At 41.2% G+C, this 17,622-nt stretch overlaps 1 protein-coding gene and 1 long non-coding RNA gene across 2 annotated transcripts; one reads left to right on the forward strand and one right to left on the reverse strand.

Moving 5' to 3' along the window:
- Positions 1 to 1,600: 1,600 nt before the first annotated feature.
- LOC122137406 (MOB kinase activator 3B-like) lies at positions 1,601 to 6,606 on the forward strand. Its single transcript, XM_042723484.1, has 4 exons — positions 1,601 to 1,650; positions 3,437 to 3,477; positions 5,803 to 6,005; positions 6,444 to 6,606. Exons 1-4 carry the CDS (start codon positions 1,601 to 1,603, stop codon positions 6,471 to 6,473), a joined length of 324 nt encoding a protein of 107 aa, XP_042579418.1. The 3' UTR covers positions 6,474 to 6,606.
- Positions 6,607 to 9,988: 3,382 nt separating this feature from the next.
- On the reverse strand, positions 9,989 to 10,480 carry LOC122137384. Its single transcript, XR_006154810.1, has 2 exons — positions 10,396 to 10,480; positions 9,989 to 10,287 (listed from the first exon to the last, which is right to left on the reverse strand). It is a non-coding gene; the product is annotated as an uncharacterized LOC122137384 (long non-coding RNA).
- Positions 10,481 to 17,622: the final 7,142 nt, after the last annotated feature.

Genomic DNA, 17,622 nt, shown 5'->3' on the forward strand with positions numbered 1-17,622 from the left:
CGCTGGTGGTGTCGTTAACCCCGGCGTGAAGCCACAAATGCTCTGGGGCTACTTGTCAGCCTTCAGGATCGCGGGTATCTCGCAGAAACAGAGAAAGCGAGCACCAGGGAAAACAGTGAGTGTGCACTTTACCTTCGGCTAACGTAGCACGGACGTGTCGGACGATGGAGTCTCTGACGATCACACAGCGTCACTGTTCTGTCTCGCGGAGGGGAGCGAGCAGTACCATGTGGAGATCTCGAAGATCGTAGGGGGAGAGGTCATCACCTGGGGCCTGGCTCGCATCCTCCACTGCAGATGCACCCAGGGTCCGTGGTGTCCCGGCCGGCGCGGGAGTGAAGGACATCTGGGCAGATCGACATCCTGGGTGCACCGGGCCTGTGCAGAGAAACACACGGGGTGGAGGTGGTGGGACTGTTAGCAGCGCGCTGTATACTTACCCTGGACTTGTGAGCGTCAGCCCGGGAGGGTTCCAGCGTGGCTCTTCCACTCTCTCAGCTGGGACCTGCCTCTGCTGCTCAGCGACCCGAATCTGCTTCTCAATGGCCCTCCAGCTCGAGCTGCATTCGTTGTCACCTGCACTCAAAGGTAGACATGCATCCACCATTAAAGCAAGTAACAGTGAGTAAAGCAATGGTAATGGTGTGTGAATAGAGTATTAGCAATCCTCTTTGTTGCAGAGATCCACAAAAGTCCTGAACATAATCCTCAATAGGCCTATCATCTTGACGAAGGCAGAGGAGGTGTGAAACTGCTGGGTTCATGGTACGGGTTGTGTATTCTGTAAAAGTCCACTGAAGGCGAGCGTAGATGAACCCAAGTGCAGTTTATTTACAAGGTGCAATCCAAAATCCAAACATAAACCCAGACTTGACTTGCCAAGGTATGAACAGACTTCACTAAAACAGACTTGACTCACCAACAGCAGGTACATAACATTAGTACACAACAGTCAACAAGGGCAATGACATGGCTATTTATAACTGACAATGATGGACACCATGACATGAACAAACCAATGGAGAACAAGGCACATGACTAAAACAACCAATAAGTAAACAGAACTAATAATCCCATGACAAGACAATAAACAAATCATGACGACACAAATGAACAAGAGGAACCAATAGCAATGGAGACAAGAGGGAAGGGAAGCATGACACAAACAGCAATCAAACAATAACAAAAAATAAAAGACATGAAAACATGAACCTGACAAAACCCCAAAACATGAAAACAAAACCCACAATACACTTATACTTTTACTTGATTACATTTCTGAAAAAAAAAAAAAAAACGATTTACTCCTTACAATTTAATTTCAACTTAAGAAGTACTTATTAGTGCTTATTATAATTTTTTTTTGCATTTTTATTTTTTCTCATGCACATTAAATATGGGTAAGCACCTGAAACTCAAAAGTGCTTTTGATGTGAAATAACCAATGAGTTTTGTTTTCACACATCAACCTTACGCACACACATTTCAGCTTCAGTTATAACTTTAACCAGGTTCATTTCTGGCATCAAAAGTTTGCTATCAAATCTGAGGAAGCATTAAGGTAGCAAAGTTTCTCACCACCTGCTCACATTGATAATGAATGACCTCCGACAACTTTGATGCTCTTACCGGCGGCGGTGTGAATGCACGGTAAAGTCTGTCTACACTGGACACGACAAAGCGACCATTGAAAATCATTTGAAATTTGTCAGCAGCAGTTTTCTGTCGGGATTTTGTCACACTGCGCCGCATCCAGTGTAGCGCGCATAATAGGTTCTATTGTATTTTGTCGCAGCAAACTTCATAGGAAGGAAGGATCAGAATTGAGAGCCTGATCTAAACTGACTGGACACTAACCCCTGCGAGCTGACACACAAACATCCTGACTAGTACAGCACTGTTTTTATCCCTACAACCCAGATTATGTTGTTACATGTCTAATAGAGACCCCAGCATAAATCACATTCATAATTAGCACTTGTGTCTAGTATTCAGTGGCATCGCTGGGAAATTCTGGGCTCTGTTTTTTGCTGTGGGGCCTTCCACGAGTCAGTGGGTCACGATCGCAAAAATCACGTTAAGTGGGGGAGTCAGGAGAACATTGTAGTGTCACACAACACTCCAACCCCCCACCCCCCACTAGCGACACCCGGCTAGAATCATCATAACTTTGAAGCTCCTCAGCGTCTGCAGCCGCTATCAAACTCTACTTCAGAACGTGAAGGTAGGGCTGGGCGATATATCTAACGATATAATGATGCGCATCTAGTAAGTAAAGCCGGTTCCCTGATTAGCGCTAAATCGCCATTACCTGCTTTCAAATGGAGCGGCATTTAATAGACAGAGCCGTAGATCACTGACAAGCTACACAATATCGGGTTCATTATCGAAGATAATTGCGTAGCTTGTCAGTGATCTACGGCTCTGTCTATTAAAATGCCGGTCCATTTGAAAGCAGGTGATGGCGATTTAGCGCTAATCAGGGAACCGGCTTTACTGACTAGATGCGCATCATTATATCGTTAGATATATCGCCCAGCCCTACGTGAAGGTTTCATCGAGCTGCAGAATATACATGTTCACTGTATTTGTGTTTTTTAATGCCGTATTATGAGCAGATTAAGAGGGCTGATGACCTACAGTAACTAACCCACCCTCCCCAACCGATCACATGACTGAGAGCCTAAACCGGTCAGCAGCTCGGCTTATCCTGCGCTGACTAGGCTTTCAGACAGTCTTATGAAGAATATCTTCATGCTGTAGATAATTGAATTACACACAGCCTTACACACTATATAACAGCGAGCGATGCGACACAAATACTGTATAGCAGCTTTAACCTGACTAGTCATTCCGAGTCTTTTCTTTTTGACTCCTGTGTTTTTGGACTGATGAATATATGGCTTGAAACATGACATCTGTGGTTTACTGAGTGAAACGAGGCTGTTTCCACCTGAAACTCAGATGAAGTACGGTTTTGCTGTTCTTCAAAACGCTGAACAGTTTCCTCTGCTTCTGTGATCTAGAGTAAAGTGAGTCTGAAGTCTAATTGATTTCATAAGACTGCTGATCTGAGATCTGAATGCTGCTCCACAGTTTTGAAAACAAGGAGCCTTTTCATTCGGCCATGAGCAGAACATAATGAAGCTTTTGTTAGGAAACAAAGGCACTAATTCAGTGTCACAAGCACACAAACTCACATACGCTTACACAGCATCCACATGTACAGTCTTTCCACCAGTACACAAGCATTATTTTGCATAAGAATAACTGCTTCATGAATTTGTTTTGTACTTAAAAAAATGATGCAAATGCAAGATTTATTCCTGCTGTTTTCCATTCAGACTCGTCCATCATAAACAGAGTGATGCTAAGCACGCTCAGCAGATCGTCCAAAAAAGGACTTTTTCATTTTTCCTTGTTTTTTTTTTTTCAGGTCAGCTGCCGTAGAGAAGGACATTTCCTGTAGGTGTTCAGGTGATTTCCTGTTTTTAACAGAGCTTGTGATATTCGTATAAAGCAGCCAGTTTTGCGGCGCATTAACTCTTTGGTCTGCACGAGCTCTCCTTGAAGTCGGAATCGTTGCCACATCTTTCATTTATCGCGGTCTCGTTTTGTATTTGGCTAGTTTTGGAGAAAGCCTCACCAAACCTGACCAGCCAGGCGTGCGCGATCACGGCAACTTGAAGACACTTGTACAAACACAGATGGGTGACATGAATGGAGATCAGGGCTCTGAACCGGTTCAAGGAACGAAAACGAAAACCGGAAACGAAAAAAATTGTGACAGGAACAGAACCAGAAACAGAAACTAAATCAAATTTTATAGTTCCACACAGAATCGAAAATTTGAAATGTCCATTAACTGGTTAATAACGTTATTGTATCGTTCCATTTAATATTTGAAATTTGCTGTTGAATAATCAGGAATTCCAGTAGAACTATGCAAATGTGACGCTGAAGCCATCGAGTGAAATGTCTGCTCAGCTGTGAACTCATCAGAGGTAATGATGCTCTTAGAGTTTATCTGAGAATAGTCTAAGATGAATTCAACAGATCACACGCACCTGCAGAGCTTCTGTGAATGGAGAGAACAGAAAAACTATAGGCTTACATAAAAAGGAACATAGGCATACACTAAATATATTTCACTTAAATCGTATTGACAGATTTTAACGAAACGAAAGAAACAATGTGCTAAATTACGGTTCATTGTGACATGTTCCAAAGTTTTCGGAAAGGAAAACGAAACAGCAGAGAGTAGTTTTCTTTATTTTGCAAAAGCTTGACAGCTTTGAATAATGTCTTGCTTCTGTTTAACCATATGACCATCGCGCTGACGCCTTACGCGCACACACAACTTAATTTTGGCTATATTGAAGCCTGTACATTATCAAAATAAAATACAGTTAAAGAAACAAATAAAAAAGTTACACTGCTCCGTTGTACAGAATGTGTTGTGTTCAGCGTGACCGTGCATCACTGTGCTGATATACCAGATGTGAAGGATGATGTTCGATGAAATTGCGTTTAATGTACAAACACCATATAATAAATAATATTTTAGCATCCAGATACGTCGGGAACATGGAAACATTTGGATTCGTGCTGAATGAGAGAGGTAGGCATCAGCTTCACCTTAAATGAATTTGTTTTTGGATTGAGGTCTTTATAGCCTAAACTTTAGAGGATTTGTTTTGGAGAGAAACTAATAACTGTTTTTATAATGTTTGCAAACATTTTGCTTTAGACTACAGGCATTTTAGCCTTCATTATTTTGAAAAGTAATAGGGCTAATAAAATGCGACGTTTTTTGTTTTTTTCACTAAATCCAAACGCAATCTTATACAGTAACACGTGTTTTTGTTTTGTTTTTTGTTTTTTTTTTTAACAATGCGCGACAAACATTTTTAAATATCTTAAAAAATACTTTGATGTCTTTAAAGTTTTTTTAGTAGCGTACATTTGGCCAAAATCTAGAAAAGATGATGCTGTATTGGCTGTGACTAAGCGCAGCGAGTTATTGGCTAACGTTACCAGATCTCTTTTTTCCTTTTCTTTTTGAGTAAAGATTATTATTATTATTAGTAGTAGTAGTAGTAGTAGTAGTAGTAGTAGTATGCAAATTATAGGCAAATAAAGTTGTTTTTAAAAAATAACTTTATTAACCGGTATTTCTTCCACCCAAACCGGTTTCGGAACGGTAATAATATCAGAGGAACGCAGGAACAGAAACGTTAAAATATCGATTCTGCTCGGGGTGAACCGATTTAATTTGTTTGTTTATTTATTTATTTATCTTTTTTCAAGCCCTAATGGAGACGGCTCCAGATCGGCGATGTAGTATTTGATTTCCTAACTAGGTCCATCGCCCAACACAAAATTAATGTGCTGAATGCATAAACTGTATTTTCCTGCGCTCAAACCTGCCAATCTAAAGGAAACGCTGTGTATGGCATTTGAGGTCATTTGTGAATTACCATAGACTTATAGTCTAAATAAAACTATTTGCAACTATTACTGTTATTACATTTGTGTACAAAACTTCGTATTATGCTTGTTATAGAGTGCGTGACGTCACGTGCACTAGCACCGGCTGCAGCAGACAGCCGTCACAGCCCTGACTGTTACTGAGATTGTGAGGTGTTTGTGTTTCATTCCTGTAATGTTCCTGTGATTGTTAAACTAGTCCTCTGTTTGTGAGACATTTCTACTCCACATCTTCATCCTCTGCCACTTCCTCTCTGTTTTCTGTTTGATTTTCTACATTCATTCTTCCTCTTTTTGTGTTTGGTCTTTCAGGAATTCCCTTCCCAAAGAACTTCATCCAGATCTGTAAGAAGATCCTGTGTCGTCTTTTCCGTGTGTTTGTGCACGTCTACATCCATCACTTCGACCGGATCCTCCTGATGGGAGCCGAAGCGCACGTCAACACCTGCTACAAACACTTCTACTTCTTCGCCACCGAACTCAACCTGATCGAGCGCAAGGAGCTGGAGCCGCTGGTGAGAACAGAACCAGACTTTCACATGTGGACCGAGCCGTGTCTGCTTCCATGGCGTAAAGCGTCATTTTACTTCCTTCTGAAACTCTCTTCATTTAAAATGAACAGAATCTGCAGTCGGGAATGATGTTGCTTTTCTACTTTGTTCTGTGAAGCACAGCGAGATGTTCACACACAAAATCAGTACTACTCCATACATCTCCTAAAACCAAAACTAAAAGTTCACACAGAAAGTGAGCAGGAGCTAAAAACAGAAAAGCAAATTCCAGGTCTTCTGAAGTCAAAGATGCTTTGTGATCTTTTCTGTTCATCAGACGAGAGAAAGTTAGAGATCTGTAATCAGTGATGACAGGACGAATCATTAAAACTTCAGTATCTGTATGTGAGTGTTTGTGATATTGCACTAATGTGATTCTCTCTCTCTCTCTGGGGATTTCAGAAAGAAATGACCTCTAGAATGTGTTTGTGAGCGTTTCCAAACACACACCTGAGAGGCTTTTCTCAGGACAGGAGCTTTAATCTGTGAGCTGGTCGTTGCCGTGGAGATGAGGTCATCACCAGGAGCCTGTGACATCATCACTGATCTCTAGAGCTGAGGCTGACAGTGATGCCCAGTGCCATCTAGTGTTGAGGTGCTACCAGAAGAATCACTAGTCTTGTTTTTTGTCCAGACATCTGCTCAAACCCACACTAAGAAGTGGACAGCTTAATTTTAACATTCAGCTCTGTGAGGTTTTGGCTGAGCTGCTTTCATTCATCTCTGTCATTTTATTTTATTTCTGTTTGTGTTGCACTGAAATGAGTTTTTTAGTCACTGGATCATTTTGAAGAAATGTCTCGCTGTCTTATGCTCAGTGATTCTGAGAGTAATTCTGCTCATCTTCAGTGGAGGAGAGCTGAAGTGAATAGAAATGCTCACAAAGTATCTGCACTGATTCTATTTAAATCTCTAGTTTGCATCCTGTTACTAAACCACTAAAATTAAATGGTTTAATTGGTGTTGTGTGAGTTCCATTTTCAAGCTTTCGTCCATCTTTTTTGTTTTTGAAACTTGAGCGTCCTGCCCTGTAAATTTCTTAAATATTGCAATAAAGAATATTTTGATTGTGTTTAACTGTATCACTCCCAAAATTTATGAGAACATATAGCTGAAATATTTGATTACAAAGGTTTTTTCACAAACATGATAGTTAACTTCAGCCGCTGCTGTTCATAATGCTTCTGCATATCCTTGTGTTGAAATCTGGTTATTTTTTCTCTGCAGAAATATCTCTAGCCGACCTGAAAAAGCCACACTTGAAGCCTGTAAGCTCTTTATCAGTTGCACTTACCTTGATAACATGAAACCTGTAAGTCAGGAGGTTCTTAAACGCTGCCAAATCTTAATTCCGCGCTGGATTAAACTGCAGATCTTGAGTGCTTTGACGGGTGTTTTTGTGCTGTCTTTAATCTCAGATTTGTGAGCTGAGGCTGATATAAGAGACAGCGATCGCGTCTCTGCTTCTCAGTGCTGCACCAGAGCTCCAGATGAACACATTTGTGCTCCTCATTTTTCATCATGACACAGACTAGCTTCGATTTCACTGCTGTTAGTCAGAGTGTTTTTTCGGTCAAGCCGATTTCTCTCTCAGTTCTGTCTGCTAGAGCGTGAGGGCCGCAGGCTTCATCATGGGTGAGAAAACCGTCCTCGTCCGGGCCGCCTTTGTGCGTGCAGCTCTTCTCCGCCGTGGCGCTGGTGTGTTTCGGTCTCTACTGCATTGTCAAAGGAGTTTCCCTTCGGCCTCTTCAACTGGTGGTACATTCTGGGCGCTGCCTGTCTGCTGGCCACCGCCTTCGCTGCCTTCCGCGTCTACGAGGTGTGTGTGATGATGGCACAGAGAGAGACAGCCGAGGGAGAGCCGTGAGAGACGAGCCGCTTGTCCTCGTTAGGACGTCAGGAGACGGTCTTCATGTGGTTTATTAAATTAGAGCCGCAGACTAACAGAATCCAAGAGAACGTTTTCTGCTGTTACCGGTCAAATGAGGTGACAAGTAAAACGATAAAATTTGTAAGAAGATAAAATAGTCTTTTACTATTAAATGTTCACAATGCAAGTGACAATTCTCTGGCATAGTGAAAATGCTCATAATCATTAAGCATTATATCACATCACAAAACATTTTGTGCACACTTGCTTGTGCTTGTTGGTAGAGTTTTTGGACCATAGATTTCAGTTTGAAACAATTCTGATTGACAGTCGCCTGGAGGTGAAGATTAAGGGAAGTTTCATGATTTAATGCAAGATTCATGAGGGAGTAATGACACTATCATTAAAATGCTTTTTCTGTAAAGATGCTTTGAAACTAACTGTGTTGTGAAAAGCGCTATACAAATAAATGTGAAACTAATTTCAGCTCTATTAACAGCATGGGTTTATTTAGACTTTGGATGTGGATAAATTCAAAGAGGTCAAATGAAAAAGTTTAGCTAAAATGACCAGTGTTTCTGTTATCTAAAGATGACCATTTAAAGAAAACCGTTTCATGGCCAAAAAATTCCCATAGTTTACCCAAAAAGGGAAATTTGATGTTTATCTGCTTACCCCCAGGGCATCTAAGATGTGGGTGACTTTGTTTCTTTCAGTAGAACACAAACTGAGATTTTTACCTGAAACTGTTGCAGTCTGTCAGTCTTATAATGGATGTGAATGGGAATCACGGTTAAAACATGCAATAAAACTAAAATAACACTGATGTGTAAAGACACAAAACGATCGGTCTGTGGAAGAAACTGAACAGTATTTATATTGTTTTTTTTTTTACCTGATGCACTGCAATGCCTGAACTGTCTGAACTGTACTGAGCGCGACCTCGATACACCCTACATTCCCTTCGGAAGGGCTCAACCCTATGTCCTAATCCCTTCAAAGGGTTTAGCCTCTGGAGTGAGAGCTTAGAAGAGTTAAAGGGTGTAGGGGACCAAACAACTGTTTTCTCGAAGTGCCCTTATGCGTCATCATCACGTGCCCACACTGAGAGTGCCGTCATCATGTAAAGAATCTGCGCAAAGGATCATGGGAGCTCAAAGTGTCCATCAGTTGTACCCTTCAAAATCCTTCATTCTGAAGGGCCTTTTGAAGTGGCCAGTTTTGAGCACTTCAGTTTGAAACGACCCTTCAATATGGCGCCCATGATTGTTTTTCACTCCAAAGTGCCCTTCAGAGGGCGATATTTCCCATTTGGAACCCACACGACAGTCTGGGGTGAGGCTTCTTCTTCTTGCCACCTATCTCTCAAGTGGACCATTGACACTCCCAATTGAGATTGTAGATAGAGTGTCAATGGTCCATTTGAGAGATTTCTTATGACTTATAAGTGCAATCCGCCATAAAGCAAGAAGCATATTTCCGCAGGCTGTGTCAAGGACGCTCGCTCAGTACAGTTCAGGCATTGCAGGGCATCAGAAGTAAAAAACTATATAAGTACTGTTCAGCTCCTTGCACAGACCGATGATTTTTGTGTCTTTACAAATGAATATATCGTCACGAGCTGTTTTGTTTGTGTGTTTCTATTATGTGTTTTACCGTGATTCCCATTCACATCCATTATAAGACTGACAGACTGCAACGGTATCAGTTAAAAATCTCAGTTTGTGTTCTACTGAAGAAACAAAGTCACCTACATCTTGGATGCCGGAGGGTAAGCAGATAAACATCAAATTTTTTTAATTTTTGGATGAACTATCCCTTTGAGCGTCACAGCAAACGTTTTTACACACTTTTGAAAGATGTCCAACCAATTCCTGTATCCTGTACACATGATCACACACTGAGCTCTTATTTGTCGGTACTGCAGGGGTCGGGTTTATTTCATGTGTGCTAAGAAACAGTTATATATTGCTTTATTTGGTCACAAAACTAGAAGCTTTTCCAGAAGCTTTGTGGGCTCAAAGCCGTAGGATTCTGTTTTGCACAAAACAGTATGTACATTTAAAAACAAGCTGGCTCGCAGTATCAAACGACAGGCTTTTTATTAAAAACAATGAAATCTACAAACGTCACATATCTGTCAGTATCTGCATTCATCATGTCATACACCAATAACCACTTCACAACATAAAAATATGATCTGGTAGCCATGTAATGAAACACAACGTGTGTAAAACTGTGAATCCTGCTCAGAGGATCTAATTAACCGTTCGTCAACTGAAATTTGTCAACAGCGAAGTGTCAGCCGGCTTCCTCTGCAGAACAGTCAATGCCAGCGTATGTGAACTTCTCATAGAGCGTCGTGTTGACGTACGTCTGGAGAGAACGAGAGGAGAGCGTTAGGGCAAATTAACATGCTGTTAAAAAAACCGTCACAACACTCTGACTGGAAGACAAATAATGCTCCATCTCTAGATCCCATACCTTCCTCTCTTCCAGCATACGATTGAGTGACCTCAAGATCTGAGCGAATGAAGGTCTCTCGTAAGGTTTCTCCTTCCAGCACTGCTTTCATCAGCTCATACCTGCAGAAACAGAGAAGCAAACTCATCTCCACTCTGTCATCTGCAGATGAAACACATGCGTTTGAGACTTACACCTCGTCATCACAGTTGAGCGGTTTCTCCAGCCGATAGCCCTGTGGGAGTTTTCTCGTACAGCTCCGCACACGTCATGGCCACAATACGGCGTTCCACCTGCCAATCAAAGCCACCAAATCACATCATGTCAGTAAGAAAACAGTCATTATCAGACCTTGAACTCTGACTGCATTGATCTTGTGACTGACCTAAGCTGACCACCTCCCAGAGCAAGACACCATACGACCACCTGAGCAGAGAGACATGGTTACTCTCAGTACAAAACACCACGCACAACACACACACACAGAACCAGACTCTTACAACGTCACTGTTGGTGGGTGAAACGCTGTAGTTTAGAGATTCGATGGCCATCCATCTCACTGGCGCAGACGCCCCTGTGGAGAAACAAACACATGTTAAAATCACGCATGTAACCTAATGCATGACCAGATCAGCGGTCTTCGGGTCATTACCATGGTCTTCTTCACGTAAACCTCCTGACCTCGGGACAGTCCGAAATCAGCAATCTTTGCCACAAAGTTTTCCTCCCACCAGGATGTTTCTGGCTGCTAGATCTCTGTGGATAAACTGCAGAGAACAATATTCATGGAGAAGCTGATTGTCATTGTTTCTGTGAGTGTTATTCAGAAATGTTTTTACAGCCTTAATCTGGAGTTATTTAAATTGTGCAGTTGGAACCACCAATTCTTCCTGTTATCACCCTGCCGGGTCCCCATGCTAACTGCACGCTATCAACAACAATGCATGAAATGAGTCCAAGATCACCGAGATCGGGACTGTGGATGATTAGAAGAAAGTGGCCTTATCTGATGAATCAAGTTTCCTGGTGTATCTCATCAATGGATATGTTGATTACCAATGGAGACTTTAGGTGCTTACACACCACGTAGTTCTAGGAAATCAGAGAACCATTTTCTCCCTGTGGCATTTTCTTGGTTGCTTTCACACCGGCAACAGGAACTCTGAAGCGGCCGACAGCATCTTCTTTATTCGCGGGTCATTTACAAACATCAACAACCGGTGAACGGAGGACGCCATGATTTGAGCTGTTTTTTGTTGTGTCGTGGGTTTGTGATAACGGAGATTGAATGTAAACACACAATTTACGCAATTGATTGAACATGAAAATTTGACTAAATCTTGTAGTGTTATCATTGAGGCTTGGAAAAAAAGACAGTGCTGCAGACAACAGGTAAATTCTGTTATTGCTGTTTTCCATGTTCATGGGAGTAAATATTTTTACATGGCATTTAAAAGATGTCGGGTAGCTGGTGTTTCATAAGTGGTTTTGCCAATCAGTGTACACTTATGTCACTGGGTAGCTCCTATAACACTGTTTTAGAACCTACTCTGAAATAGAAGCTAATTTAGTTCCCCAAAAATGGAGTTTCTTGAACTAAATATGTTCCCTAGTTCCTGCAGTGTGAACACGCCAAAAATTGGGAACTTCCGCCAATAGTCACCACCACCCCACAATGTACATGAAATGGAGAACCTGCTGTGTGATATTATGGTAGCAGATACACCAGAACATGTGTGTGAACCACCATGTTGAATTAATGCCCTTTAGCCCCTGTTTTTGTGGGCTAAAGGAGGTCCTACAGATAGGTGGTCATAATGTATGGCTCATCAGTGTATAAAATTATAAGAATAATAAAAAAAAGTAAAAAATTATAGTATTAGTTGATTATTATTTTAAAATTATTAGTTTAAAAGTATTATTAGTTATTAAATAATAATAGTAATAACACATGGAAAAGACTCCAAAGGAAGTAAGGAAGGCCCTAATGAAGAGGTAATAATGACCGTCAGCTTTGGGGTGTTTATCAACTCCCCCACCCTTTATTTACATTTTGACTATCATTCTGAATCCAATTCATAGTCTTTTTTCAGCTTTTTTGTTTAAAATGTTGTTTCATTATTTCTTTATTTTTTATTTATGAAACTTAGCCACATTCAAGTGTTTATAAAAAAGAATGCATGGCACTAGAATAAAATGTTTTTGTTTACAAGCAGATACCTTGTTCTTTCTTTTGATGTTTTGAATGTTCAGATATTCATATAACAAATTATATGCTAATTAATACCTAAATAGGGACATAGTAGTATACTTAAAGTATTATGTAAAGTTCACTTAAAGAAAACTTACGAGTATACTTGCAGTTAAAACTACTAAACTAGAGTAGTTTACTGAGACTTTATACTTCAAAGTGTTCTAAAATGCTACAAGTATTTAATAAACGGCAGTATAACCTCTCACTTTTAGTATAGTTAACTTTTAAGTATCGTTGCAGTAAAAGCTTAAAAATATTTGATGTAAACTAGTGTGTACTCAAAGTTTACTCATACTGTGTATACTTAAAGTATACTTAAATGTATCACACACACATTTATATACTAGAAGTAGGCCCATGTTTAGTACCCAATGATATTGAAATAGCATACTTACAAGTTATTAACTTCTAGTACACTGATTATTTGTATACTTACTTACATAAAAGTATACTTAAAAATATGCTTGAACTTTACTTAAGTATACTTAATAGAATAACCTTGAAGTATACTACTTTTTGGTAAGGAATGGCAAGACAATCTTGGCTGGCTATCACAAGCATTGCTAACTGTAGAAAATAAATTATGCAAGCAAAATTCACATTGGGTAAGGAACAAGAAAAGAAAAAACAATGAACAGTAGCCTAAAAGAACTAGGAGAAAAAAAAACCTATACTTTAGGATATTCAAGAGTCAAGATTTTTATTTGTCACATACATGGTTATATGGAGAGCATATGACCAGCAGTGAAATGTAAGTCAGGTTTGTTCCATGGACAGTGCAATTATTAAAGAATACAAACACAAGAAAATTATATATAAACTATGGTATGGAAAAAGTAAGATAAAAAAAGAAAATAAAATGTGGGCAGGGATAGTATACTGCCAGACGTTAATACCTATTAAAATGAGCAGGAATGTACAAAGAGAAGAATGTGCAAACAGGTTGTACAGGGTATTTACATAGCACCAATAGAGGTAGTAAAAAAAAGTAAATAAATAAAAACTATGGAAAATGCTGTGTGCTAGTGACAATGTCAGTATGTTAAGTATCTTACTTGATAATTAAGTGAAATGTCATGTCAGAAGTTAAGAGACTGAGACGGAGTTTGGAGTTTAGGAGCCTGATGGCCATCAGGCGTACAGAAAAGGCTTACCAGACGGCAGCAAAGTGAAAAGACCGTTACCTGGGGTGGTTGGAGTCCTTGATGATTTTTAACAGCTCTCTGCTTTTGCGCGTTTGAGGTAAATGTCCTACAGAGAGGGGAGAGCAGACCCTAAGATGCGACTCAGTTTTGCTAAGCGCACAACACTCTCTGCAGGGCTTTCTTTGCAGTCATGACTGGAGCTGTTCCCATACCACAATGATATACCACTGAGTCAAATACACTTTTTCTATGGGCCCCCCCGAATAGAAAGTTTTTCAGGAATTGTCTGGTTGTGAATCCTGAATTTCCTCCCAGCTGTCGTAGATGGTACAATCTTTGCCTGGCTTTATTACAACCGGTTGTTTGGATGTTCGTGTTGAAGGTCCAATCACGGTTCCTCTGACGAGGTTTACACCACGGTTACTTGAAGATGTGTCATCTTCTCCCACCGGGGTCCTGCGGAACTAATACGTAGGGGGTATACGAGGCGCTGCTGTCTCTTCCCGAAGTCCATGATATAGCTCTTTAGTGTTTACTCAAATTACTAGAGGAGACCCATTGTCGTGGCACCATGCATGTAAGCTTTCTATTACCTCATCCAAGTATGCGGAGGTCATTAGGTGTTGGGAAATGAGGCCCAGAACCACAAGTTATCAGCAGCAAATTGTGATAATAGATGTGTGAGCTGTGGGAAGGACACGCAGTCATGTGTGTAGAGCAGAGGTAGAGGACAGGGGGACCTTCAGGAACCCCAGCCCTGTTGGGCCTAATACGGTTCAGGGTGATGGTGATGGAGCGCCGGATGTGAACTGGCCTAACTTTCCACCACTTGAAAGGTCTACCAGTGCGGGGAAATCAACGAAATCATGTTGCAGAGTGGAAGAATCCAGGGAGAGGGTGCGATCTAAGTGGATCTGTTTGGGCAAACGTGAAAGAGGGTCCAGAGTATCAGGGATCGAGGAGCAAATGTTGTTTTTTATATAGTTTCTCCAACGACCTTCATGGACCTGTTGGCGTGTGAGGGAAACTGGACGCTTGTTTTCATTCTATTGGCCAATTTAAATGGTGTATGTTCTTAGGCACTATGGGATGACCACTGAGGGGTAGCACGCGGACTCAGTGAAAAATAGATGTAAACAAACCACGCAAGCTGATCAGCACAGGACGACTCAGAACAACACGGGCCAGAAATCCCATCAGGCACCTGCTGCTTTCCTGACGTTCACTCGCCTTTAGAGGCCTCTTAACCTCGTCCTCTGATCACTAGTGATTAACTTATTTATACCGATGCTCCTGTATGGCAGGTTCCGGACGCATTGATCGGCGGACTCACGCTGCATCGGTCTGAAGTTCAAAGTGCGCCGTTAGAAAGAGTTTAACTCGTCAGCAAGGAAGCACGGGGTCGGCTCTCACCAGCTGCAGAGGATTTGTTACCAAAGGCACAGATGGTTCTTAGATCCTTGCCACATGCGTCGGGAGGTCATTTTAGCGAAAAATGCGAACTATCGTATGTCGGTCCCCCTGGTATTGGGGTTTGGCAGATTTTACTGCCCATAGAGGATCATAGCAACAATGTTTTGTACTCTGTATTGTTACCAGACAGAGGGGCGATACCGCGCATTGTTAAGCAGAGACGTTGTCTTTGTTTATCCTGCAGCATGGATTTGTATGTCCCCCCAAAGTTTTTGACTTTGATCATATGCTACCTTTAAAGAACTACTTTACATTTAAACGGACCTTTGCATACCACACTTCTGACGATAAACTTACAAAACAAAATACTCTACAGAAATCGTTACGCGCATCCAACAACGTTTTTGCTGCGTGAAGTCTTTCCTTGCATCTTTACTGTCAAATGTTTTGAGCACAGGCATTTATCAATACTCCGAAACGGAGCTAAAATGGGAACAGTTTTTCTTGTGGACCACTTGCACTCTTGATCACTTTAAATTTTGGAGAACGATCTTTCACGCAGTTGCAACCGTACATATTTCATGACTGGGGATTTCCTTAATGAACTGAAGAATTGACCTCCCTGCAAAGATTAAATTACTAAGCTCAAATTTTTAACAAAAAAAGACAAGGCTACTCGTCAATAGGGGAATCTGCAATGTGGGGGCTTCGAGGGAAAAAGAAAACATGGCTTAATGTCTAAAAAACCAAGCCGGGAAACCTGCGTTTTCATAACAAATAAAATAAAAAATAAGTACTAAATAAAATTAATTAATTAATTAATTAGGAATAAAAACACTTAAGGCCAGTGCGACAGGGTGCGTGACCAGGTTGCCAACAGCGGCTCCTTTTTAAAGACGCAATTGTATGCAGTGATATTATTCCCAAAGCTTGCCTACCTCTTCTATACACACTCAAAACGTGTGTACTTTTTCTTCTACCAAAAGAGACATACTTTAAGAGGAGTTAAGTAGGTACATTGAGATGCAGGGCTAGTTTTCCCTGAGTTGCCCTGATTAGTTTATTCTGTTCACCTGTGTCCTGTTAATTAGTCATTAGTCCCTCTCTTGCTTTTGTGTAGTTCTCCCATTTCTGTTCAGTCATCACTGGTTATTATTTATGTAATGTTGGAAATGCTTTGCTGTGTTTGGCTGCATCCTTGATTCCTTGTTTCTTTGTTTGGATTCACGAGTTATAGGGTGTTTATTGGATTCACCCTTTGTTGTGCACTTAATTCATCATAGCACCCGTGACAGGTGTATAGATATTATTTATATATATTCTATATATTTTCATTACTGAATCCAATAATATTTTTATATACTGTATGACTTGGAGCAGAATTAGTGATATTGTGCCTGGTGGTCAGTGTTTGTTCCACGCTCACCTGTTTCTTCTGCCTCAGGTAGTCCCATGCCATGTGCCACATCTGCAGCAAAGTGCAGTAACTGCTGCGAGGAGAGTGTGGACGCGGTGCTGTTAGCGGACTGGCCAAAGGCAGGGTCCGTCTCTAAAACTCGGGCTCTTACGCAGAAAGTCCAGCAGGTTTCCGTGAGGAGCATATATCAATGGCCAGATACAGGTAACCTGCAGTAGAAGAAGACAGTGTGGTGAGCTCTCAAACACCAGTCATGTCGCATCAGAGAAGATCAGCAAACATCTGTGGGATTTGTGGCACACACTCTGTGTTCACACGCTCCCAGAAGGTTAATAATGTTCGGATGAGGGCCCTAGTTTTACACAAGTACCTCAGAGTCCCCAGCAAAAGTCCCTCTGTGGTCATCTTTAGATGCATATTCTATGGTTCCAGACCGAGAACGAAGGACATTGTGGAAGAAATTCCTGTGAATGCTGACACACCTTCTGACTGTTCATTGAATTTCTTCTTCACCTTTCATTCTCTTGATGGGGCCGCATCCATCCTCAGGCCGGCTTTCTTAATGCGAGCTTTCCAGCACCTGCCCAAAGTTTCCCTCTCCAATTATATCCTGGAACTTAATGTCACACTCCACTCCAGGTGGGATAGGCCACAGACTGGCTTTAACTGGGAATCTTTTTTGGGCATGTTGAGTGGCACAGAGCTAACTGACCCCACAGGCTCCCCGTCTCTGTTAGACACAGGAAGAGATCGATTTTTACCGGAGTGGTTCAGCTCCAACACACCTCTAAGCAGCTACTGAAGACCTTCAGGATCCAGACTCTAAACTGGAGCGTCAACAACGGATGTATGGTCAAGTGTTAGTGTGAGAACCTTCAAAGGCACATTTCACACCAAAGGACGATAACAGAAAGATAATGTATAAGATACAGTTCTAAAAATTGTTTTCAATAATTAAAGAATAGCAGATTCCACACCACAAGCTATAACAATAAAGGCACAGAGAAACGATTCATGGA

Source organism: Cyprinus carpio, chromosome B5, assembly GCF_018340385.1.
Source record: "Cyprinus carpio isolate SPL01 chromosome B5, ASM1834038v1, whole genome shotgun sequence".
Taxonomy (NCBI): Eukaryota; Metazoa; Chordata; class Actinopteri; order Cypriniformes; family Cyprinidae; genus Cyprinus; species Cyprinus carpio.